We start from the raw sequence: 27,959 nt of genomic DNA, 5'->3' as shown, positions 1-27,959 counted from the left end.
TCATACTTCTGGGAATATGTCTGACTTTCGTAGACTCGTACATAAACGTTTTGTATGTTTTTGCTTGACTGAAAATACAACTTAACAACACAATAAGTTCTAAAGGCTTTGATGTCATCCTATATACAGTCAATGTTGGGACACAATGTCATCTCCAGAATGGTAACTTTAAAGGAGAGCGTTCTTAATCTTAAATGGAAGTTACTGGAATAAGATTTTTAGGCTGCTATTTAAAATGTATCTCGCTTATTTTACCATAAATCGCTGTTGTTGGGAGAAAACCTTGTATCTCCAAATGGTAACTTTACAGGAGAAGGAAAAAACCTACTTTACTTTTAATGTAAGTCAATGGAACCAGAATTTTTTCTAAGTAATTTTGGGCTGTTTCTTTTGGTCCATTCATCATGAAATTTACACACAATGTAAAAAGCAACGGGCATTTTCAAATTACGTCAAAAACTGAAAAATGACAGAAATGGAGATACAAGGTTTTGTTCTGACATCAGCAATATACAAACATATATGTGTAAAACATTAGCACATATTTAACCATAAATGAAAACATTCATATATGGAAGTATATTACCCATATTACTCACTGCTACATAATAAAAGGTTTTTTTTCTTTGTTTCTTCCACATACGCCCCAACGAAGTGGGAATTTATATACTCCCTAGGCTACGTAACTAAACTCTAAATACATGAACATGGTAAAATATGAAATGATTAAAAAACCACATTTGACACATTTAAATAATTTAATATTTAAAAGCAGACGGATATCAGTAACAACTTAAACTGTACTGCTATGTATTTAACAATGTGTCTGATATATATATACATATATTATGCATGTATGTTCAATATGTTGCTTACATACATGTACACAACGTACATGTACATATCTCTGCTAGGAACAAAGCCTCGTATCTCCATTTTTGTTGTTTTTCAGTTTTTGACATGATTTGAAAATGCCTTCTGGCCTTTACATTGTGTGTAAATTTCATGAAGAATTGACCACAAGAAACAACTCAAAATTACCTGGAAAAAATTCTGGTTCCATTGACTTCCATTAAAACTAGAGTATGTTTTTCTCTTCTCCTGTAAAGTTACAGGTTTTTGTTTCCGACAGCAGTGATATATTTTGAAATATGTGTCTGACCCTTTATATGTCCATATATGCCTATATATATGATTTCTGTATGGGATATGTAAACTTTTGTTTAATTGTCGTTTGAATGTACACAAAAATTCTGAAAAAAAAAAACACGAAAAAAAAAAAAACTTTCACTCTCAAGTTGAATGTGAAACAAGTTTAAACTGTTATTATTATCGACCAGTTGCCTGAATGACTGATAGTCGTATCGTAGTGAGGAAAACAGCTGAAATATCGGGCAAAAAACATCGGAATCGAAACGGAATCGCAGTGAACCGAAACGCCTCTAGTCAAACCGGTTTGAATGTTACACTGTAAGCCACGACTGCGCTTCAGTCAGGCTGACACATGTATGTGTGAGTGTGTGTGTGTGTGTGTGTGTGTGTGTGTGTGTGTGTGTGTGTGGGGAGGGGACACAGAGGGCAGTCGAAAACAACCCCTCACTAAACACTCGGTGGAGAAAAAGCTGTCAGTCAGGATTAATGGCCACTTTAAAACTCCCCTCAGAGCCGCAGACAGTGTCAGTCAGGGCTGAGGTGAGTAGCCGTAGCTTTAGCCTGCATTACACCTCACACACTTGTCGCCGCGAGTCCTCAGCGCGGCTGACAGGGTTCAAACACTCCTGCCTTTTCGCTCCTTTCGACATTTGAGCGATTTTATCCAGCCTTTTAGCAACTAAAGGGTCGAAAATAAGATGCTACGAGATCAGCGGTCGCTAACGGCTGGAGAAAAACGACAACAACAACAACAACAACACACAAGTGCTTGAGTGTCAACACGAATGAGAGAGCGCTGAAGCCTCGGCTCACTCCCGAACAACACGAGCACAAAAAAAGACGGTGACTTTGAGTGAACAGGAGCTTCAATCGAGTCCTGTCACCGACTGAAATGGATGTGAGGGCGGTGGGCTGCGTGCTGCTTTTGCCCATCCAGATCCTCTACCACACGCTGAGGGCGGGCGTGCGGCTCCTGCTGCCCGGCAGAAGGAGAGACCTGAGCGGGGACGTGGTGCTGATCACCGGGGGTGGACGGGGCATCGGTCGTCACCTGGCTAAGGAGTTCGCCAAGTGTGGAGCCAAGAAGGTAAGTTAAAAAAAATACCTTGAAAACGCGTTTATGCCACAATGTCATTTCTTTTTGCAGCTACCTGTTGACTTTTCCACGTTGTTGGTGGTAAAATACCTTAAAAAATCTGGTTTGATTTAAAGCCAGCTGCTGAAATCAGCTGGCTTTAGGGTTAAAACTTGCTGGTTCACTTTAAAAAAGGCTAATTTGTTTGTAGAAGTAGGTCCGCTTAAACAAGACCTTTATAACTTAGATATTACTCTTTTTCACTATGAATAGTCATGTTTATTACATGTTAATTACAGACGGTGCATTGGAGATCCTGTTGCACCATTATGAAGAGCCATATTCACTACATTCGTTAGTTTTGTTGGTCTGCATTGAAATTCTGATAGATGGCAAAGCCGGTTGGACTGCATAACCTGTTATTGCACAATATATTTGTGAATGTGATTCTGCTCATGCCTTTCTGCATGTTCACTAAAACAGAAAGGGGAACTTCACCGATTTTTCAAAAATTCGACACACAGTTCATTCAGAGTGGTTTGGTGAGAAATGCTCTGTTGTGGAGAAACTTGTTCATGGTGGTGGTGATAGGAACCAGACGTCCACCTCTAAAAGCTCCCTTATGGAAAGATATTCCATGAAACAGTTTAATGCATGATGCCTGATGTCTGCCACAGTGCTTTATTATGTAAATGCGATAAAGGTTTGGATGCATTTTACTCCATTAAGGCAAAATAGTACCCAGAAAACGTTTTATTTTCAGATGTTAGACTATTTTACTATCGTCAACATTACATATTAAACTGTGAAGAGTAAAAGTGTGGGTTCACTAGTGGTATTAAATAGTAAATAAAATGGCTATATTTGCATTGCAGACAATCACAACTTCTGCTTCCTATCACCACTATAAAGAAATCTGAGTCTGTACGTTTGGCTACAGTGAACCATTTCACCCCAAACCACTCTGAATAGCTCTGTTTACATCTCAAGGACTGAATTACTCAGAAATTTTGAAAAATTGGTGGAATTCTCCTTTAAGAGTTTATGAAGTAGGACAAGGGTAATTCCACCTGTTTTTTATTTCTGCATAATTTAGATGTAAACAGAGTCATTCAGAGTGATTTAATGTGAAATGCTCCGTTCTGTAGAAACGTACTGAGTGAGAATTGTTCTCAGCAGTAGTGATGGGAGCCAGACGTCTGAACGGTTTAATTTTCATAGTTCTTCGTTTTTCATAGTTATTCCTCAGTTTTGATTGTTCAGTTGACATGGTTTGAACCAGGCCATCTTTTGCAGATGAAGAGAATTGTGGTGTATTTTATTCATTAATCTGAATAATCTAAATCTGAATCTGAATATTATTCCCTAATCTGATTCGTTTATGCATAGAGCATCACCACTTGTGAAACTTAACGAGAAAGTGCTTGTTTAGTTTGTCTGGCTGGAGCTGTGCATCAGTCTGAGTCAACCAGTGAGCAGACCTTAAGGAAGCAGCCATTCCTTAAAGGGCCCATATCATGGAAATTTTCCTCAATTTTTTTACCACCCCATTTCCAAAAAAGTTAGGATGCTGTGAAAAATGTAAATAAAAACAGAATTCAAAGATGTGCAGATTATTTAAACCCTCTGTTTGATTGTAAATAGTATAACATATGTTGAAACTGAACTTTGGGAAAAATAGATGCCTATTTTGAATCTGATGCCAGCAACATGTTTCAAAACAGTTGGGACAGGGTCAACAAAAGACTGGTACATTGTGAAATGCTAAACAACACGTAGTGGAATGTCTCACAGCTAATTAGGTTAATTGGCAACAGGTCAGTAACATGATTAGGTGTAAACTAGGGCTGGGCAATATGGCCAAAAATGTTATCACGGTAAAAATATTCATATTGGTTGAAATTGATAAATGACATATAAAAGTCAAGTCATTATTTCTTTAAGTTTAAAGGCTGATTTCTTTTCTCCTGAGTGAAAGTTGAAGAATCTATCTGGTTATTTATGGTTTTAAACTATTCAGACACAAGCTAGCAGACATTTGGGCTACGTTCACATTACCAGGTTAAAGTGGCACAAATCTGATTTTCTGCCCTCATGTGACTCAGATCTGATGTTTTCAGGGCTGTGTGGACATGCAAATCTGATCTTTTCAAATCTGACCTGAGCCACTTTAGCTATGTTCACATTACAAGCCTCGTTGCTAAAATCTGATTTTTTCCTCAAATCCAATCTCCTGACACGATGGTTCACACTCGTTTGGGTAAGTGATTCTAATCTGTCATTAATGTGACGAACCGGCGTCCTGAAATGACCCTCATGAGCTCATCCTACTCAGTAACGTCACGTGAATGAATCACGAGCATCATCAGCACAAACTAACGAGCAGAACGAGCTTCGCTGAGAAGATCATTAACTCTGATCAGCTCTCAGCTTCATTATTAGAGCGAGACGAAGGAGAAAAAGGTGAGATGAGCTGCTTTTCCACCGTTTACAGGCTTTAACTTCTGTTCGGCTCTGCTGCCATGGTAACGCTGAATGATGGCGCAGTGGAGAAAAAGCACATGAATTCTGATCTGAGCGTCACATTAAGGTCACATGACCACGAATCGGATACGTATCTGATCTAGGGCCACATATGAAAGTGACTCAGGTCAGATTTGAAAAGATCAGATTTTTGTTCACACAGCCCTGAAAACATCAGATCTGAGTCACATTAGGGCAAAAAATCTGATTTGTGCCACTTCAACCTGGTAATGTGAATGTAGCCTTTCAATTGTGGTCCTAGATCGGATACGTGTCCGATTCGTGGCCATGCGACCTTAAGGTGATGCTCAGATTGGAATCCACATGCTTTTTTAAATTCAGTGTTACTGTGGCAGCAGCGCTGAACAGAAGTTAAAACCTGTAAACTTGGATTTGAGTAAAAAATCGGATTTGAGCAATGAGGCTTGTAATGTGAATGTAGCCTCTATTCTGTCATAGTAGTTTGAGAGGTGGAACAACTGCAAAGTAACTGACGCTCACCGTGTGAAAGACTGACCTCAGTGGCGTTAATTGCAGTGTGATTCTCTCACATCCGACAAACAACGTCGTACCTAAAAGGAGGACTTTGTTTGTCTGGTGCGAGACAATCGCCCTTCAGTTAGTTCCACCTTTCTTGTCTTAATATGTAAACATTGTTTTGTCGGACTGTACCATTCACTCGTCTTGTCGGTCCATACAGTCACTGATCAGTTTGGACACTAAGCTGCAAAATCAGCCCATGTTAAATTTGTGATGTCATCAAAACCAGTGCATTTACATCCCCCATCAGCCATAACATTCTGACCACCTCCTTGTTTCTACACTCATTGTCCATTTTATCAGCTCCACTTTCTATATAGGTGCACTTTGTAGTTCTACAGTTACAGACTGTAGTCCATCTGTTCTTCTCTGATACTTTGTTAGCCCCCTTTTACCCTGTTCTTCAGTGGTCAGGACCCCCATGGACCCTCACAGAGCAGGTACTATTTGGGTGGTGGGTCATTCTCAGCACTGCAGTAACACTGACGTGGTGGTGGTGTGTTTGTGTGTGTTGTGCTGGTGCGAGTGGATCAGACACAGCAGTGCTGCTGGAGTTTTTAAACACCTCAGTGTCACTGCTGGACTGAGAATAGTCCACCAACCAAAAATATCCAGCCACCAGCGTCCTGTGTCCACTGATGAAGGACTAGAGGATGACCAACACAAACTGTGCAGCAGCAGATGAGCTATCGTCTCTGACTTTACATCTACAAGGTGGACTGACAAGGTAGGAGTGTCTAATAGAGTGGACAGTGAGTGGACACAGTGTTTAAAAACTCCAGCAGCACTGCTGTGTCTGATCCACTCGTACCGGCACAACACACACTAACACACCACCACCACATCAGTCTTACTGCAGGGCTGAGAATGATCCACCACACAAATAGTACCTGCTCTGTGAGGGTCCATGGGGGTCCTGACCACTGAAGAACAGGTAAAAGGGGCTAACAAAGTATGCAGAGAAACAGATGGTCAGAATGTTATGCCTGATCGGTGTATATTTATCTACTGAGCCTACAGTGGTTTAGGCCCGTCCATTGACATTGAAGTGATAAGGAGTGTTTCTACCCGGACTGCTTACAATACAGGGCAGCAAATCAGAACAGAGATTGTTTACATATATCCAGGAACAGTAACGAAACAGCCTGTTTAAAGAAGCGATGGGAAATAGACTGATTTTGGTACATAAAAATACACTGCACTGCAAATATTACAGCCCTGCAGTGCAACCCAGCTCTAATTACTGTGGTAGCTCAAATGCAGGACACTAATCCAAGTGGGCGTTTGCTGCCAAGAGCTGAGACACTGGCCAAATTACTTAATGTAATAGACACAGATTCCATACTTGCTGCAGATGATGTTTTCTCTGTTAAAGGAAAATTCCAGCTTTTTTTCAGTCTACTGCTTCTGTATCATACGGTCGATTAGCACAAACAGTAATTTCCCTGTAATTAGAAAAGAACGGAAAAAACATTGACTCAGAACACACTCACAGTAGAAGTCAATAGGAAGGTGTTTCACCATCGGCCTATTGACTTCCATTATGAGTGTATTTCAGATAACCAGCTCTTCTTTTGTTTTACCAAGTGCAAGGAAACATGCTGAAATTGTTGTCTGTAGTAATTGACCTCATGGCACAGATGTAGCAGATAGGAACTAGATTGAAAAGCAATGGACTGTTCCTTTAACATGCTCCATATCTGGCTCATTCTATTATGTGGTTGAGAAATGTATGAATGTTTTTCTTTGCCTGTAGTCGTACGTGTTGTAGTCGTAGTGCCTGTAAGGTGTGATGCTTGGCATGCAGGGTCTGGAAACAAACCGACATTCAGTGGCTCCTTGTTAAAAGTCAAGAGCAGGGAAGAAATGTGGCAGCCTCACCCATCATAAACGTGCAGCATTGCTCTTATACTGGAAATAGACAAAGCTGCTTCCAATTCACTTACTCATACCTGCTCACTTCCCTTCCACTTCCCCTTGGGAAAATCCATGCAGTCTGTTTTGATGTGCTTTCTTTTTGTTGTGCAGTTGTCAGTTTGAAATAATGCAGCATCTGCTTTCCAGTTTATTTTCAATTGTTTCATGTGCAAAAGTTTGGGCACCCCCAGTCAAATGTGACATGTTTTGTTGCTTTTCTAATTAAAAGTAAGTAACATTTCTGCACACTTTAATGCACAGTTATTTGCTGAATTTAACATATTGGGAAAAAACTAAAACATAAAATGAGGCCTGTGACACTGTGGAACATTTTATATCATATGTTCTATATTTTCCACAATGTTAAATTGAGATTGTGCACTAAAATTGGCCAAAGTTTGCTCCCTGTAGAGGATGTATTAACGTATTTTCACTTAAAAAAAAATAAAAAACGTGCAGTTTGACCAGGGGTGGTGATAGTATTATACATCTCAGAGGCAGCTTTATCCTGAGCCATTGTTGTCCATGTTCTGTACATATGAATTCCACCAATTTTTCAGGATTTCCGCATTTAATTGTATCTCTGAGAGGTAAATTTAGTCGTTCACAGTGGTTTAATGTGGTATGTCTGATATGATATGAAATAATGCATTACAGAAATGTGCAGACTTTGTGTTGGTGATGGGAACCAGGGCTCAGAATGTTTACAATGCAGATAGCCATTTTTATTTACTATACAAAATGACCAATGTAATTTTGATAATGGCAGAATATGGAGTTTCAATCTTCAATCTCTCAAAACTAGTGCGCCAGACATCAGACAGTGTATTAACTTTCTGAGAGGTAGCTTTTAAAGGCATTAAACTCTTTGGACGTCTGGTTCCTATCACCACCAATGTGAACCATTTGGACTGGGTTAGTTTCCCTAGAACGGAGCGCTCTACATCAAACCACTCCCTATGACTCTTTTAAAGACCATTTAATTATGTTGAATGTGTTGGAATTCCCCTTCAAACCCCAGGCTTATTATTCAGTTATTAACCTTCAGGCTCATTATTCAGTATTATGTGTAGTTTATGGATTAAACTGAAGTGTCCACCTACGGACGCTTAAAAAATAAGCAGTTACTGAAGTCATTGCTGCAGAATGTTGTCATTATAAACTGTTTTGTCTGCTTTGCGCTATCAAGATCCCTGTGATGCGAAGTGTATAAGGGTATCTGCAGTTGTAAACACTGTTTCATGCAAAAGCTGAGTCTGTTTATTCCTTCATCATGGATTTTTCAGAGGAGCAAAGATGGAAAGGAAGTGACAGAATGCTTAGTTCGCAACCTATGATGCCTCAGTGACCACAGTGACAAAAGCTTCTAGTGAATTTTGTTCTGTTATGAGTAAAAACAAGGTTTGTCTATCAGTGTTACCAGAAGACCAAACATGGACTTTGGTACTGAGTAAACACGTTGCTGGATTTGCTGTAAATGTCAATTAACCCCATATACTAAGAGTTTATAATTCAGTAACTACCACAAGCTACTCATTTTATAGGGTGATAAGTTTTGAAACTTTAACAATGAACCTACACACTTTTATTTAAAAAAGTGATATAAAGTCAATTTCCAAGTATTATTTATTGAAAGTTTACTACAAAAATTACTTAAAAACATGTATTATCTATATATAGATTGAATTATGTTATAATAATATTCTAACAGCAATCTGATAATGATAAATATTGTATATATTTTTAGATTTAAGATGACTTTAGTTATCATTTGTTTGCAGTTCACTTTTTTAGTACCTCCTATAAAATGAATCTGTACGTTACATAGCTGTGAGAGCGAGGAACGAAACAGTGAAGGCAACTATTGATCGTTTAAGGGGTTCAATTAGTATGAGACCACAGTGAGTCTGCCTTTTTACGTGTTTTTACGTTTTCCCAAAGACACATTCAGTAGCGACTTGTGGACGTCACTCTTTGCTGCAATTCGACAAAGGAAGCCAGTGTGGCTCTCAGCACCCCATCGCTGTTCATTGTCAAGGTGTGAAGGCTTTAGGAGCAACACCTGCACTTGTTAGCTTCACAATCAGCCTATTCTTAAGAAATTCTAAAGAGGCTGACCATAAATGGACCATAAATGTGCTTTCAGAAAGGAGAGGAGACTCTAAAGTACCACCCATTGGCTCCAGGTGCAGGTCTGTATGCTTTGTAGCTGCTCGTAAAGGAAAACTCCAGCATTTTTCAACCTAATCTCTATCGGCTGCATCTTCAGCTTCCAGTGCTTCAGCATCGAACCATTGGCTTGTATTTGAAACATGTTTGAGCCGACGGGATTACTGTTCTTTTTCAAGTACAGCGAATGTCAAAGTGATTGTCCATGTTAATTGCCCACAAGTAACAGATGTAATAGATTAGCTTGGAAAGCACCGGAGTATTTCAACAGACATTTTTAGGACGTCATCAATGCAGGGCTGCCAGTGTTTTAGCTGTACAATATTTAACATACAAATATTTGAGCATTAAAAATATTGGAGTGTAGAAAGTTTGGGGATTTTTTTCTAAATGTTTTTGTTCATGCTTTCTTTGTCACTTTGCAATAACGCTACATATTAAAGAGAAGGTTGTCCAGATTTAGCCATTTTCCTAACACAAATTCCAAAAATAAAAACAACTTAACACTGGTCACTTTAGCAATCAGATCGTTTAGCTGTTTTGGGTCAAAAGATTTACAATTAGGGATGCGCTGAATATGTTTGGCCGAAAATTGTCAAAAAACAGTACTTTTGGTTTTCGGGCCAACAGAGAAAAATGGCCCAGAATTTACATTAAAAAACATTTAATAAACCAAATATCAAAATCAAATACTTTGCATATTATTTTAATGGTAATGAAAATGAAAGACAGTTAAAAATGCTGTTGAACCACTCGCAGATACATTCAAACTGAGTAGCAGTAGATTGATGTAATTGATTTTATGTAATTGTTGATGTATCTAAGTCTAATTATCGATGCAATTAGATTTATGTAAACTGTTTATTTTTAATTTTCAATTTGTGTCTTCTGATTTCTGGTTTCAAACAAAGATTTTCCTTGTTCATCACTGTTTACAGTATGTGCTTTCGACAGTAGTTGGAAAAGGAGAATATCGAATCATAATTTAGGCCAAACCTGCTTTTCATGTCAAGTGAGACTCTTCGCGAACATCACAATGTATGTATATTTCTAATATAACTGAAAAGTAACAGTGAAAATCAAGTATTACTTATGCGTAAGAAACCTGGAGGGTCAGGTTCTGTTAATATAGGCCCGTTATCGTTGCCCCAGGCTGAATGACAGCTCTAAGGTGCCGACGCTGAAGCTGGTAGTTAGGTGTTAAGGAAGTGAGCCTTATGTAAATTGCACTCTTACTCTGTGTGTGTGTGTGTTGGGGGAGGGCCACAGGGTGTATACAGCTCCCAGCTGGGCAGTGCCCTGTGGCTGACCCCGCTGTCTCCACACTAATTAGACAACGGCAGGCGACTGCCTCCTGAACTCCCAGTGCCCCTCACACACAGACACACACACACACACACACACACACACACACACAAACATACACTGCCACAAAAACATAAAAAGCAGTGAACTCCTTCTTTTCACACTTCTAAGTCTGTCCCTGCCAAATACATTAATAATTGAGTACTTTGCTAATTACTGGCACCGTTAAATTGTAATTAATTAAATTGATACAGAGAGGTTAAAAAATGGTAATGTAATAAAGAATTGTGACTGCTTTTTAAAAAAAAAGGCCAAACAGTAAAAACGTACTGAACTGACCAATAACAAACCACCAGAGCTTTTCAAGAGTTTAAGTCTTTCTTGAAGATATAAACGCAAAGTTATTTGGAGTTGTCTTATTCATAAGACCATCAGGCTTAGTTTCTCACAGTTAGAGAGATGAGTAAAAGAATTTGAAGAGCCCATGTCATAGAAAAACAGTGTTAAATGAAGGAGTTTGGTGCAGAATGTCGACATTGTTTAAAGTGTAAAAATCTCCCATTCACCCCTCAATCTGTACATGGAAAAACAGCCCATTCTGAATGCCCTGTTTCTGACATCACAACCTGACTCATTTATACTTGTCCACCCTTTCAGACTACAGCAGTTCAGCCCTGACAGGCCCCATGCAGATGTTGGGAACACTTTATTTGGAGTGGTCCTTTGTAGATGATTAATAAACTCTTAACAGAGTATCAATAACATATCAGCAACATATCAGTGAAGTAGCTGTAGTGAAGCGTCTGAATACATTGAAGTAAATATCTTGTAGATGTTCTGTTGATACATTACTTATATTAAGTAGTTGTGTTGTTAATATGTTACTTCCGTTATGCAAAAACTAACCTTACCAACCTTACCCAACACCTAACCCTCACTCTGGGCTTAATCCTAATCCTAACCTTAACCTCAACCCAAAACCTAATCCTAATCCTGGCCCTAAAACTAATCCTAATCTTAACCTCAACCCAAAACCTAATCCTAACCTTCACCCTGGCCCTAATCCTAACCCTAACCCTAACCCTAACCTCAGCCCAAAACCTAATCCTAACCCTCACCCTGGCCCTAATCCTAACCCTAACCTTAACCTCAACCCAAAACCTAACACCCATCCTGGCCCTAATCCTAATCCTAACCTTAACCTCAACCCAAAACCTAATCCTAATCCTGGTCCTAAAACTAATCCTAATCTTAACCTCAACCCAAAACCTAATCCTAACCTTCACCCTGGCCCTAATCCTAACCCTAACCCTAACCCTAACCTCAGCCCAAAACCTAATCCTAACCCTCACCCTGGCCCTAATCCTAACCCTAACCTTAACCTCAACCCAAAACCTAACACCCATCCTGGCCCTAATCCTAATCCTAACCTTAACCTCAACCCAAAACCTAATCCTAATCCTGGTCCTAAAACTAATCCTAATCTTAACCTCAACCCAAAACCTAATCCTAACCTTCACCCTGGCCCTAATCCTAACCCTAACCCTAACCCTAACCTCAGCCCAAAACCTAATCCTAACCCTCACCCTGGCCCTAATCCTAACCCTAACCTTAACCTCAACCCAAAACCTAACACCCATCCTGGCCCTAATCCTAATCCTAACCTTAACCTCAACCCAAAACCTAATCCTAATCCTGGTCCTAAAACTAATCCTAATCTTAACCTCAACCCAAAACCTAATCCTAACCTTCACCCTGGCCCTAATCCTAACCCTAACCCTAACCCTAACCTCAGCCCAAAACCTAATCCTAACCCTCACCCTGGCCCTAATCCTAACCCTAACCTTAACCTCAACCCAAAACCTAATCCTAACCCTCACCCTGGCCCTAATCCTAACCCTAACCTTAACCTCAACCCAAAACCTAATCCTAGCCGTGTGTTTTTGACGTCACTGAGAGTCCCTTAAGTGTTTGGTTTATTTTAAAAGGACACTCAGAATAAAGTGTCACCAGAATGTTTTATCCCAGATTGCTTGCTGAAGGAGACACAATACAGGGCGGCCAATCAGAACAGAGATCCTTTACATATCAGACTTAAAGGCAGAGCAACAAAAACATTCTGTTTAAATCTTAGGGATATAGGAAGTTTGAAAAATGATCATGTAAAAATAAATTGTCACTGTTTTTGTTAAATAAATAATGCCATAAATAGGCCTCCAAAAAACATCATACAAAAAGCATAGAATTTGGGTCCTTTGAAGTGTGCATCAGTTTTACTTGGCAAATTTCCAACCAGTTATTTTAAATAAAGTGTCATCTTAAAGCATTATAACTTACTGTACACATGACAAACCTCAGTCAGGTCTGGCAGGAACGGCACCATTGGTGACCCAGAAATATGGCTTTACAATAAAGAGACTATGTTAACCCTTAAAGTGTAAAGTTATTATTGCCATTTTGATATTTTATTGCATTTAGGTTTAATTGTATGAACTAATTAACTACACTTACACTTGATTTACATTCTGAAATGCATTCTTACAATTTTTGGTGTGTTTTGATATCAAAAAGTGACAAAAAATGTAAAATATTTTACTTTCAATGAGCTATAAGTGAAACATAATTAATAATAATAATACCTGTGACTTCTAAGGCCACTGTAACATAGTCATTGTTATTGTTTCAGTATAAAATCCCTCTTCCAAACTGTGACCAGTACAGTGGTGAGTGGTGTCCCTATATGATAGGATTAGTCACGGCCTGCTGCTTCTTACATTGCCCTACTGTATGCTAATGTGGCGCAGTCAGCCGTTACTTGCTTTAAAAACCTGCCTGATAAGACTGTCAGATTAATCACACAGAAGGGATTGTGTCGGAGGCCACCTCGTGAGGTCCATTCTCTAAAGAAAATATCAAGTTTGTTGTGAAATCCCGTTATAAGATCAATCTAGACCTTTCCAGTAATTGCCTCAATAGCCATGCAAATGGAGCACACACATGCAAACATGCCTGGTGCAGATTTATCCAGTGCAATCCAATCACGTGGAGGCCCGGGAGCTGACGCAAACCGTTTCTCTAACCTGCCTCTCATCCGTAAAGCAAACGCTGCAAGGCATGATTCTGCCAGTCCTGCTGGGCTGGGATAAACAATCTCCATTGAATGGATTTAGTAGATTGAAATGGCAAACATTTAGTTTAGTCAAAGTTCAGCGCTGAGGTTTATTGGATGTGTAAATGGCTTGAATGTTTTCTTACCCCAAATAGCACTTTATGTGTAGTGATAATAGAAATGAATGGAAGTTTTAAAGCAAAGAAAAACCTCTTTTTATGGAGAACCTATGACAGTTTATAGCCTAAACAGGACTGGACTGAAGTTAGAATGAGATGAATTGCACTGCGATAAGGAAGTGTCACACATAATAGGAACAAATGTCCATGAGAACAACATAATTGGACCCATTATAGACACTAGTGGCACACCACTGCTAAAGAAATGTGTTGCATTCACAAGGCAGTGTGTGAATGGGGTTATTTCAGCAATGCACTATGAAATCAACTTGGCTTACATAGCCGGACTGTGTGAGTGGGAGAAGCTTTTGTTAAAGGCTTCTTTAGCTGGATATCTTTATTCGATAATATATATTACTGTACCATTGTTTCAGTCATTTGATAACCCACTTACATCAATGAAAAGGCAACATGAAACTACATTCAGATTAAAAAACACGCATAAATGAAATTAAAATGCAGAAACGCTATATAGAGTACAGTGCTAGTAATGAGCAAATCTAATATAACTACTGACTCCATTATGTTAGTTGTAAACATGTAATTATTAAAGTACGACTTGAAGTATGTGAGCATGTAATCAGAAATGACCAATTATTCGATTGCTGATTGGTTACGTTATGCACTGTCTACAATTTTAGCCACCTCATCTTTCTCTATCACACTCTCTCACTCGCGAACACACATTTAAACTGTGTTTTCAAGCTCCTGGAGCAGAAAATGGTCGGACCCATATGCTCATCAGGCCGTGTAATCACACCAAGAATGTATGTGCGTGAGAGAGAGAGAGAGAGAGAGAGAGAGAGAGAGGGAGAGGGAGAGAGAAAGGCGAAGACAAGGCAGCATCACCCCTTATTTCATTACCTTTCTCTGACCCCACAGACTGACAGATCTAATTGCCCAATCACTACCCCCTGTGTTGCTGCCCCGGCCAATCCGCTCACTCACTCATCTCTCTTAATCCCTCACTAAAGTATGTGTGGCCCACAAAAAAAGTGAAAGGCACTATTCTTTTCCTCACATTCCAGATCACCAAGAAAGAGGGCATGTTCTAGATATTAGCACTGTGTATTTGTCCTTTTTTAGTGTATCTAAGGAGAGACAGAATAAAGAAAACTAGCCTTGCATTATTAGTAGCATCAGAATTAAACAGGAGTCGATGCTCTGATCGTTTGTACGTGAACGTCCAGATATGCCGTGGCATCTGAGCCTTAAAGGAAGGGTTTGGTGAAAATACACCAGATGTTGTCATTCAGCAAAAAAGAGTTTGAGTGGGTTGAGAGAAATGTTGGGGATGTATTTATGGAAACAGTGTGATGACTATTGTCTTAAGTCAGGACATGTTTGGTGTCCAGATTTTGCTTCTGTAGTTTTACACTGGAGCTACGAGGCTAACGTCGCTAATAAACAGAAGTCAGTAGTCGGCCAAACATTTTCTGTAAATGCATTTTCAAAATTTCTTTCAAACCGTTTTTAGGTTTTCTTTAAGGTTGTGCAGGCTGGTTATTATTATTATTAAGTGACCCTTATTAGTCCCACAAAACGGAAATTTCACCTCCGCATTTGAACCCATCCATGCAGTAAAATACCACATACACACTAGTGAACACACACACTAGGGGGCAGTGAGCACACTTGCCCGGAGTGGTGGGCAGCCCTATCCACAGCACCCAGGGAGCAGTTGGGGGTTAGGTGCCTTGCTCAAGGGCTCTTCAGTCATGTACTGTCAGGGAATCGACCCGGCGACCTTCTGGTCACAGGGTTGGTTCCCTAACCTCCAGCCCACGACTGCCTCATTTTGGATTTGTATAAATAACTGCGTAATCCTGAATTTCTGCTAAACTTATTTTAAAATGCAGTTTAAGCAGGCTGAGAGAAATTGTGCTGATGTATTTATGGAAATAATTTGGTGACTATTGTCTTCCAGTGTTTGTTAGCAATTGTAGCATCGTAGCTCCAGCACTAAACCAAAATTTGGACACCAAACATGTCTTGGCTGATCGACTGCATCAGAAATAAGTGGAAAATTGTGTAAATTAGAATTTTTTGCAAAACTCTTACTTTAAACATGACTGTAATTGACCTGTCCGTGCTCTGCCCACAAATGTGTTAGGTCTTAGCAACTGTCCTAAGATGGACAGCTTTACAGAACGTGACAAAAACGGGACAAAAATCTCGAATCTCATTCTAGTTTGACCTAATGAGAATTTGTAGCCGCGATTCAGTTTTTGTCGTAACACGTACATTATCCACATTGGATGCTACAACATTGACTTTCCAGTTTGAAATGCTACACTTCTGAGCTGTGGTACTGTAGATAACTGAAACGAGGCAGTTGGAAAACACCAGCATATCATCATGCTAACATTAGATCAGTTACATTACATACAATCTACATTCGATCTGTAATAACAGTTTAACATTTCACATGCATACAAAACAGATATTATAAAAAACGCATTACACGATTTAAATTTCCATATTTTGACATGTAGTGAGTTGTGCATGACAGTTTCTCATTAGATAGCATATGATTTTTGTGTTTAATGTTCTACAAAACAGGTATTTTACTCATTTTAGACATAAAAAGGTGAACTGGGTGGTCTCAAAAATTCTGTGAAGAATTATGAAGCTGAATTTTTAACTTTGGCTTTCGAAATTTAATCAGAATGACAGACTTCTCATCATTTCCCCAATAGTGGGTTTTCCAAGCAGTTCGGTGGAAATTACAAACAGGTGTAACAAGGACACATGGTTGTACTGCAAGTTCAGACTCATACCATCGCTTTCATTGCTGTGCGGTGTAAACCTGCTCATGTTGTTTGCTAGAACTGCAGTTCTTTTTCCAAACTCAGACATTGTTTTTATATGATGTATAATAGTTTAGCTTTAGCTTGGCTGCACTTTTCTCTCACTGAGTAACAAATTATTTCCTACTACTCTTCTTTGCTAATCAAGGCATGCTTCATCCCGTATCTCTCACTGACGTTAGTGTTTGACCTATGATTCCTGTCTCCTATCAGCTGATCCTCTGGGGCCGCACTGAGAAGTGCCTAAAGGAGGCATGTGAGGAGATAAACCTCATGGGAACCGAGTGCCACTACTTCGTATGTGATGTGGCCAACAGAGAAGAAGTATACAAACAAGCCAAGGTGGTCAGAGAAAAGGTATGTCCAAAAAAAAAACCCCACAACACACACAGAGCTCATAGAGTCGCCTAGCTGGCCAGAAAAGAGTCCTCAACCACCAGGGAGGGAAGGTCCCTCTCTGTCAGCGGGCTGTGTAACTATGGTGTACCGCCACACAGGCAGCTGGCTCAGGAGGCCTTTTAGCCTGGTAAGAAGTCCTTAGCAGTGGGGGGGTAGCGGCCAGCCCAAGCAGCCTTGTAGCTGCATTGTAGCGTCACTTAAGCGGCCTGTCCAGGCAGCCTCATGGTAGTAGTATAGTGTCACTCAAGAGGCCGCTACCGGTAGCCTTGTTGCAGTGGTGTAAATCATTCAAGTGGCTGGACCAAGGCAGCCGCTTCGCTGCCGTCTGGTGTTGCTTAAGTGTCCATCCCAGGCAGCCATGTAGCTGCAGTGTAGCATTGCTCGAGCGGCCGGTCCAGGCAGCCTCACAGCAGCAGTGTGGCATCACTCAAGTGGCCTAGCTGCATTATAGCATGGCATAAGCGCTCACCCTGGCAGCCACGTAGCTGTGATGAAGCATAGCTTAAGTGGCAGTCCCAGGCAGCCATGTAGCTTCTATGTAGGGCTGTTTAAGTGGCAAGTCCCTTTAGCCACATAGCTGCAGTGTAGCGTTGCTCAAGCTGTCAGTCCAGGTTGCCACATAGCTGCGATGTAGCATTGCTCAAGCGGTCGGTCCAGGTAGCGACGTGGCTGCGATGTAGAGCCCCAGAAAGCCTCTGAGGCATGTGGGAAAGCCACTCTTGGCTGCTACATCAGTCAATGCGGTGGCAAACCCCTCGGCCTGCGGTGAAACATCAAAACATACACGCAAATAATGCACAACAGACAAAACTGCCATCATACAGATATATGTTATATTGCACCAGCTTACTTATATATGACATGCTAATGGCATGGTTATGACAGTGTTATGTAGCAGGGTTCCAATACAGTGTACACAAACTCCTTAAAGTTTAACCAGAATTCCCTCTTATCCCGAATGAAGTTGTTCAGCCAAGACAAGTTTGGTGCCTGAAATTTGCTTCTTTAGTTTTACACTGGAGTTATGAGGCTAATGTAGCTAACGAGTAATAGAAACTTATACAGCAACAGTTAGCATGGTGAAATAGTTCATGGTTAAATCATTGCAGGCTTGCCCCAAACCACATCAACTTGTTAAGGTAATCACAAATAAACTTTCTGACATGGTTTATTTGTGGCTTATGACAATGTTAAAAGGATAAAAACAAGAAAAAGTGACATAATTCAAGATGGCTGCTACTACTGGCTCTAAAAACATATCTTTGCTTATGGACTTTATTTGAGGTAAGAGGGAAGTTGTGCTATTTTTCCAAAGTATCACTTTAACAGGAGGTTTCATTTTCATACCTATCTCTAATAACGTCAGTGCTCAAGTTGGCTATACTAGCTTGGTATCTTGACTTGTTGACTTGCGCTGCTCGAATAAAGATTAGTCCTCTCTTGAAATGTCTGGATAAGATAAGAGCTGCAGGATGGCTGTGACATTGAGAGCGCAGCCATAAAAGTAAGTGGATAACCCTTTTGTGGGGACACAAAGGTCTTACAGGTGGTCCGTCTCTTTTTTTTAATCATCTTGGCAGGTTGGGGATGTCACCATCCTGGTCAACAATGCAGCAGTGGTGCATGGGAAGAGTTTGATGGACAGCGACGATGACGCCCTCTTGAAGTCACAGCACATAAATACAATGGGACAGTTCTGGGTAAGAGCACAGCAAATCGATTCTTTAGGAAACGATTCAGTAAAGCATGAAATCTCACATTTCATCATGATTTGATTCAGTTTGATTGTTTTGGCACAATTTTGAGTTAAGAATATGCTGAATACACAAATGTGGCTGAAAGAATTAGTATTTACACCAGTATTAGTATTTATTTGGCCAACAGTGGGCCACAAAGATGTTTAGTTCGGCGTAACCTCCCGCTGCGTCCGCCAATGAGAGAACACTTATTTTTGTACAACTTCTTATTTTTAAGCTTCTTATTTTTCTTTTAAAAATAACCCTTTAGACCAGAGGTCACTAATAGGTGGACTGTGGTCCGAGTCCGGACCCAGACGCTGTCCTATGCGGACCTGGAGAATTTTTTAATTTCGATGGGGTGGTCCTATTTTAATCGGCGTAGCTTTTCTAGTCTTTACAGTACGGCTTTAGCGGCCTGGGAGACTCACAGACCAATCGCATGCGTTGTAAATGTCACACATGATGCTACTCAGCCAATCAGATCTGTGCATTATGATGAGCACTGAGACTCGAATGGGGGACGAGGTGAGAAACAGCAGTCGGAGAAGAAAGTGAGTCAGAGGGAAGTTATTTCACATGACGTGCTCTAAAAAGAGAAAACTGACAATAAATGTTGTTGAAATATGACTGAATTGTACTTTATATGATTTGACATTCAGTTGTTCACTGTATAAGACGTTGATATAACTTCTAGGCTAATTCAGTATTCAGTATATACAGTACATGGCACTGAATCATAATGCAAGTTTAAGACATTATGATGTTCCGGACCTTTGCTTGAGGACATTTTCTCTAACTGGACCTTATTGAATTTTAATTAAAGACCCCTGCTTTAGACTGTACAATTGGCATTGACAGCCATACAGAAGTTACGAGCTAAAGGAGTGTAACAGGTGGTCATACATGGAGAAGAGGAGATTTAGAGACGACCCCTGTGAAAAATATCTTTTCAAATAATTTAAAAAGTAACCATTGGAGCATCTAAAGAATACAGTGACTCCACATAAACGAAAAGCTAACGAGTTGCTAGTAAACTGTTTAGTCATTTTGGTCTTCTTTGAACCACAAACATCACAGTTTGCTCTCCTTCTCCTAAAACAAAAAGTTTGGGCCACCCTGATTTACATGATTCAGTGGAAAACAGGCTAAAAAATCACACATCAAACTTAACGTGACATTGTGGTAGACTGTTTTGGAGTTAACCACATGAACCCAATGAGCCAAATCTAAAAAAAAACACTGTTCCTTTAAATCTGCTGCCAAAAAAGTCATGGTGTTGTCATGTGGCCATTGGTAAAATCATTTTATCAGTTTCAGACTGTAAAACCAGAGCTTTCTGTGTGCTACCATGTTTTCTATCCCTGTATATAAGATGTATGAAGCTTCCTTTCTTGTCGGATGCCTTGTTTACTGAACGAATGTGTGATTTCACTCAGAGCACAGTTCAAATCATAATAATGATAAATCACAGCTAATGTGTTCAAAAAGTAATTTATGTGACAAACTGGATAAAAATCTCAGATTTGAATGAATGCAATGACAGGATTCAGAAAAGTGTTATAAAAAAAAAAACATAACTGCAGAAATCAGCACCTTTGGCTTTGGCCTAAAAAGATTATTTATTGTCAGTTCATTTATATTTGAGGAGTTCATGTATGATTTAATGCTTTAGGGTACATAATAAGTCAAAATAAAAGAAAAATCAGCTTATATTTCAGTAGAAATATTTAAAAGCTGCTAAATAATAATCATAATAAACTCTCCTAGTAAGTGCAGAGAAACAGATGAGAAAGTGAGGCGAGAGAAAAAGAAAGCAGAAGAGCAATATTGGTCTGCCACTGGCACTGGTGTCATTTGCTGAGCAAGTCAGGGAAATTCCAAATTACAGACGTACTGTCAGAGCACTTAGAGCACCACAGTGATTATCTAGACCTCAAATCCTGTGGCATCTGCACTTTTCTAGCTCGACTTGAGATCACACAGCCTTATCTGAGAGCTGAGAGAATCGTGGGCGTCTGTATGAGAAACAGAAACCTCGTCTGCGGCTGCAGCGTTTCTCCACTTAATGATTTTTCCCCCGTCTGCGTTCCAGACACCTTGAGGAGATCCAGTTTGTTCACCTTTTCCATGTTTTTTTCTCCTCACAGACTACAAAAGCATTCTTGCCTCGCATGCTGGAGCTGCAGAAGGGCCATGTTGTCTGTGTGAACTCCATCCTCTCTCTGTCGCCTATACCTGGAGCCATAGACTACTGCACCTCCAAGGCTTCATCGCTGGCCTTCATGGAGAGTCTGACCCTCGGCCTGTTGGACTGCCCTGGCGTGGGCTGCACCACCGTGCTCCCCTTTCATACCAACACAGAGATGTTCCAGGGCATGAGAGTGAGGTGAGCTGCCGTCTCATGCTCTTCTGGACGTGTTTATTCTGCAGTTGTTTTAAATGTCTGCTCACGAATGAATAACATTATTGTCGTCTTATACATTAAATTAAGTAAGCAGTTAGCAATTCCCTGAGTATGAATATTTAAAAGAATATACAGTATTGTGCAACAGCCAGAGACTGTATTTATTTTCTTTCCAGTCAGGACAGCTATTAAGTACAAGCTATTCACAGAAACTCCCACATTATCTCTACATAAGAGTCACTGGTGTTACTGATCCTCATTGGTGTTCCACATAATAAAGGAAACACCAGAGACATTTTAATGAACAATGCATTTTACAGACTGCTACAGAGCATCAAACCACATGTTGTCAGTGATGGAATATCCACTAAAATATGTAATTTAATCCATTTGTATTCTAATTTTTCACAATTACCTCAGAATAAAGTCGGTCACACCAGTGACTTCAGCTAAAAGCTTCATGAAATCATGAGCTATATGAGTAAATCTCTGATAACTGAAAGACACAGTGGACTCACCATGTGCTTTTCTTCATAGATCCTCAGAAAACAGGTAAAAGGAAGTCGAGTGATGTCATCAGTGTGACTTTTATTTCAAAATAAGAGATTTTTTTGTTATGCGGTAACACCAGTGACACGACTCCTGGGGACAACTTTCATTATATATTTTATAATATTTACTTGTTGCATTTGTTTTCTTTATGTCATTTAAATCATATATTCCATAGTCATGTATAGATTATTGCAGTTAAAATAGCAGAAAAATGTGTTTTTTACCTCAAAATATGGCCTCAGCCTTTACACATGACTGTGGGGACGAGCTCTTCTGTGGTGCTTGGAATTCTATATGATTGATTTAAAAACCGATATTGCTAAATTGACGACTCAAGAAGGTGTAACTGTTGAAATAACTTATTATCTTATTCTCTATAACTTAATATAAATGAATTGTAACCCTAACATTTTTTTCAAGCATAATATATCTGTAAATGCTAGGGACACAGAAATGGACGTTTCTGTAGAATGACCCATATTCAAGTATAACATGTATATACACATGCAAATTAACATAAGGTTTATGAGAGTAATGACAGTAGCATAAATATATAGTAACAAAAATTACAATAATAATAATACATCAGTTCAACAGGCCGTAGCACAACACTGTCATGAAAACATTTAACTCATAATTTGATTGATGTTCCCCAGGTTCCCCAAACTCTTCCCACCCCTCAAGCCAGAAGTGGTTGCACAAAGGACAGTGGATGCAGTCCGGACCAACACAGCCTTCGTCTACCTTCCATGGACCATGCATGCACTGGTTATCCTGAAAAGGTATGGTCTTTAGGCAAAAACTAGCTGTATGAAAATACAGTGTAGTATATTTAAAGCAGTAATTCAGGAAAACACAGTTCATATTTTCCCCTCACCTCAAAATGTAGTCAGTGAGCCATATTTTGGATAAAAGGACAGACAAAATTTAGACTGTAAGATTGTTGGTACTGTTTTTATCCATGCAACACACTCTTTATGTCCAAACATTAATAGATACCTCCTCTATTAGCATTTCTTTTTTTAATACTAATAATACTTTTTTAATACTATTTTTAATACTAATCCTATTAATACTGGGGGGCTTTCAGACATGAAACATAAAACTGCAGAAATCAGCATCTTTGGCTTTGGCCTAAAAAGATTCATTTATTGTCAGTTCACTTACGTTTGAGGAATTCCTGTATGATTTAATGCTTTAGGATACAAAATAGTCCATCAAAAAGTCAAAATAGGTCAAAATAATATATAAGTCAAAATAAGTCAAAGAAAAATCAGCTTATATTTCAGTAGAAAAATATAAAACTGCTAAATAATAATAATAATAATAATAATAATACAATTATATTGTATTGTATCATATTTAAAGCTGTAATTCAGGAAAACACAGTTCATATTTTCCCCTCACCCCAAAATGTTGTCAGTCAGTCGTATTTTGAATAAAAGGACAGACAAAATTTAGACTGTAAGATTGTTGGTACTGTTTTTATCCGTGTCACACATTAGCATTTCTTTTTTTAAAACTAATAATACTTTTTTAATACTATTTAATACTGGGGGGCTTTCAGACATGTGCGCCCGGGGGGGCATTGAGGCACTGCCCCTTTGCCCCCAGACTGCACAAGACTTTTAGTGTGTAGAACAGCTGTATTTGATATTTTCTCAGCCAATCTTTAAGATCTGTTTCAGTGAGATGAGGCTCAGCCCGACTGTGGCAATACAGCTTGTGTATCACATTGGGTTCTCCAAAATTCATTGCTTTCGGGCGCCCCCTGTGGTTCAGTACCGCCCCCTGTGGTTCTCTTTAGTTTCTCTGATCTGACCGCCACAGCGCTGGAAATCCTACCAGTAAAACGCTGATAATCTCCTTAAGAAAGCATCACATTCCATAATATGGTTATTATAACATATAACAGCCGAACATAATGTCAGCAGTGAGGGGTGTTAATAACTCGCTACGCCAAGTATTTATTATTGTCAAAAAAAACACAGGGATTTATATTTATATGAGTCTCTATGAAGCTCTTAAATAGAATTATAACTAAATACTATAACTGAACAGCAGCTCTGCATGCTGGTGACTGGGGTTCAGATTCCCACATTAATGGTAAGGTTAATGCTTTTGGCTGCCTTTGGAAAAACTTAGATTTAGTTTTCTCTGAATCATGTTTACACTGTCTGTCTTGATTAGAGTGACTGCAAAATGAGAATGTAAATTAAATTGGGTTCAATTCATGTTCATTTTGCCCCTTTTTCCTTGGAGCCTCTGCCCTCCAGCCCCTCAAAAGGTGTGCCTGGGCCTGAGAGCTTTATACCCCCACATACCCCACCTACACAGCTTTAGACCATAATCCCATGTGTGGCTGCTAGAGCATCACATTCTATTGGCAGTGCCTTTCTATGCAGCGTGTGTGCAGTTGGACACCTGTCTCAGCACTGAGTGCACTTTAAAGTAGCTAATTAGAAGGGTGTCAAGATTCTGTTGAACATATATATATATATACTTCTGCGTGATTTATGTTATACAACAGTTAGTTCTGGCCATGCAAGCTGATTGGTTGAGAAGCATTCTAACCGTGCTGTTATGGTGAAATAGTTTTTTCACAAACACTGTATCACTCCGCTGAGACGCCGTTGCTAAGCAATGACTTTGTCATCTGTAGGAGACGCTCAAGCCATTTGAACGTTTTTACCTCTTACTTTGTGCAAAAACAGAAAATGGACATTTTTAAGATCACATTTGACCGACAGCTGATTTGGTCAGACTCTGAAGATGAGACGACACTAAATTCCCAAACTGTCGTCACCACTGAGCAGCTTTTCAGTCGGCAGCTGTGACAGAAGAACAGCTAAACAACCTGGAATCAGCCGGAAATGAACCCAACACCATTCGCCAAACTAAATGGGCTGTAAGATGCTTTACAGACTGGCTGGAACAAAACAACATTAATACTGATCTGGCAAAAACTGACAAAACTGAGCTGAACATGATATTGTGGCAGTTTTATGGCTCAGTCTGATTTGGTCAGACTCTGAAGATCAGACTACACGTTTGGCAAATGGTAATGGGTTCATTTCTGGCTGATTCCATGTTGTTTAGCTGTTCTTCTGTCACAGCTGCCGACGGAAAAGCTGCTCAGTGGTGATGACAGTTTGGGAATTTAGTGTAAGGAGCTGGAGGACGAACTGCCGGCTGTGCAGCGAGTGGGCGGAGCTCGTTACTCTGACGCAGCAACAAGCTGCTCGTTAAGGAACTATAATTTGGTGAAGGAACTGCGAACATTAAAACATATTAAACGCCGCGTTCACGGCCCAGTTTATTAATTTATTACTTTATTTATTTAACTGTTGTATAAAAGCAATAGAACACTCGAGGAGTGTGTTATCGCCAATAACATCGTGGCTGAGATGATCTACGGCGACCAAATCACAGCCGTGATGTTATTTCGCGATAACACACTCCCTCTCGGGTTCTATTGCTTAACTAATTGTTGGCACACAAGCTTCCATCACTGGTTAGCTACATTAGTCTTGTAGCTTCAGTGCAAACCTAATGAAGCTTCAGACATCAGACATGTCTTTACTCATTGACTGCATTTGTGGTAAAAGGAAAAATGTGTAAATTGTGTATTTTTTTGCCGAATTGTGTCTTTAAAGTGTCCTTTTCCATTCATTAATGTTCTTACGTTCTATGTTCCTCCCTTTAAACAGCATCTTACCTCAGAGTGCTCTAGAGGAAATCCACAAGTTCTCAGGAACCTACACGTGCATGAACACCTTCAAGGGACGGACATAAGAACCACGCCTGCATGCAGGAAGTTCCGTCTAACGATGAAGATGGAGTGTATTACACCTCTACGTGCCGGACACGACTGGTGACGATGGAGAGTTCACGAAACAGTGAGCCAGTCGTCCTTTTCCAGAGACACTGAAAGGAGGAAAAACAAAGGACTGATGTGGAACATTGCCACAAATGTTGTCCAGACTGCTGGACTGGCCTCTGGTCAGCTTTGACCCATGTGTGTTTTTCATGAACGAACTTCTAACCGTTCACCTACGCTGTGCACAGACTGGCCAGAAAACAAAGCAGCGTCACAGTCACCACTGTACTGGATTCGTACTTAACCTTTTCTTTGAACAGCCTGTGTTTTTCTTTAACAAACTAATGTCACTGTAAATTCAACATTTGAATAAAATGCAGTTTCAAGAAAGCTTGGTAGTTTTGGGTGAGTGAAAAAATGGGCGAAGATGTTCTTGATTCATATTGAGTTTGCGATGTTGCCAGATTGGGTGGACATCTCTCAACAAACGTGACACAACTGCAGATCCTTCCAGCCATGAGCTCAGAGTCTGTGCATGAGTGTTTGTTTTCATAAATTTTCAAGAGAAACCTATTCTGACCAGAGAGAAACAGGAGACCTACAAAGTCAGGAGCAGCAAAATGATCCTGACGTTGAAAAACGCTTTTTACAAAAGCTACGTGTTTCAATCTTATCAGCCTAAATAGTCATTTCTTTGTGGTTACTGAGGTTAAGATTAGAGCTTAGAACATTCATATTACATGTAACCGCTTAGATACCATCACTGTCAGAACTAAAGAACTTGTGTCTTTAAAAGTGTAACTTTACAGGAGAAGAAAAAATACTTAACTTGTAGTGAAAGTTAATCTAAACAGATTTTTTCCCAAGTAGTTTTGTGCCATTTCTGTTGGTCAGTTAAAATTTAAAGACAGTGTAATGGGAACTTGGAGTTTCAGATTATGCAAAAAGGTGAAAAAAGAACAAGAATAACACTTAAAACGTTTTTGTGAGACTATTATTTCTATAGTATATATTGTCGCGGCAGCACGGTGGCACAGTGGGTAGCGCTGTCGCCTCACAGCAACAGTGTCCTGGGTTCGATTCCCGGCTGGGTAACCAGGGTTGTTTCTGTGTGGAGTTTGCCTGTTCTCCCCGTGTCTGCGTGGGTTTCCTCCGGGTACTCCGGTTTCCTCCCACAGTCCAAAAACATGCAGTCAGGCTGATTGGACATGCTGAATTGCCCCTCGGTGTGAGTGAGTGTGTGATTGTGTATGTCTGTCTGTCTGCCCTGCGATGGACTGGCGACCTGTCCAGGGTGTATCCTGCCTTCCGCCCAATGACAGCTGGGATAGGCTCCAGCGACCCAGAAGGATAAGCGGTTTAGATGATGTATGTATGTATATATCGTCGCTGTCCAATGAAAAACGTATATCCGTTTTTTTGCGATTTTTACTTTTCTGCATCATTTGAGCTCAGCACTTGTCCTTTACATTGTGTGAAAATTTATGATGATTGGACCAATATAAATGCTCCAAAATCCAAATTGCCTAGAATAAAAACTTTTTCCATTAACTTACATTGAAAGTAAAGAATGTTTTTGCCCTCTGCTGTCGAGTTACTATTTTGGAGATACTTGTTTTTCATTGGACAGCAACGATATGGAACATATCATTACATTGAGATTGTTACATATACATAGTAAAAACAGGACATATTATTACATATAACAGTATGACCATCCTTTATTTATTTAATGTCCAGTCAAAACAGCCATCAAGTACAGGTTAAGCATTTTTTAGCATAAGAAAGAACAGAAAACACATTTTCATTGTTGGAACAAAATCTTGTATCTCGAAGGTGTCTAAATGAGGGGGAAACATTCTTGACTTGCAGTGGAAGCTAATGTAGCCAGATTTTTTCCAAATAATTTTGTAGCATTTCTATTGGTCCATTCATCATGAAATTTTAACACAATACTAAAGGTATGTAGAGTCAAATTAATAAAGTTTTTAGAGTTTTCTAAACTCTAGAAAACAATGAGTTTTTTAATTATTAGAGTTTTCAAAAGTAAAAAAAGACAAAAATGGAGATACTGTGTTCACCCTTTACCTTCATAACAGCTTCTACTTATTTTGGGAAACTTGTTTTCAGTTTTTGAAAGAAATAATTTTTCCAAGAAGTTGGTTGCAGTTTCTGCTTCTCTCAATACAAATAACCCCAAACGCATTAATTCATATCCTTTTTTCCTTCATATTCCTTTTTTCAGTAACGTCTTCTTAAAGGCTAC

The 27,959-nt window shown here is 39.6% G+C and overlaps 1 protein-coding gene across 1 annotated transcript; it reads left to right on the top strand.

Annotated features, from left to right (window-relative positions):
* Nucleotides 1-1,523: 1,523 nt before the first annotated feature.
* dhrs3b (dehydrogenase/reductase (SDR family) member 3b) lies at nt 1,524-26,083 on the top strand. Its single transcript, XM_036559436.1, has 6 exons — nt 1,524-2,239; nt 16,993-17,136; nt 18,759-18,878; nt 21,065-21,303; nt 22,530-22,655; nt 25,584-26,083. The coding sequence occupies exons 1-6, from the start codon at nt 2,045-2,047 to the stop codon at nt 25,666-25,668; spliced, it is 909 nt and encodes a 302-aa protein (XP_036415329.1). The 5' UTR covers nt 1,524-2,044; the 3' UTR covers nt 25,669-26,083.
* Nucleotides 26,084-27,959: the final 1,876 nt, after the last annotated feature.

This window comes from Colossoma macropomum, unplaced genomic scaffold (assembly GCF_904425465.1).
Source record: "Colossoma macropomum unplaced genomic scaffold, Colossoma_macropomum, whole genome shotgun sequence".
Taxonomy (NCBI): domain Eukaryota; kingdom Metazoa; phylum Chordata; class Actinopteri; order Characiformes; family Serrasalmidae; genus Colossoma; species Colossoma macropomum.
This window is presented reverse-complemented; position numbering and strand designations above follow the sequence as displayed.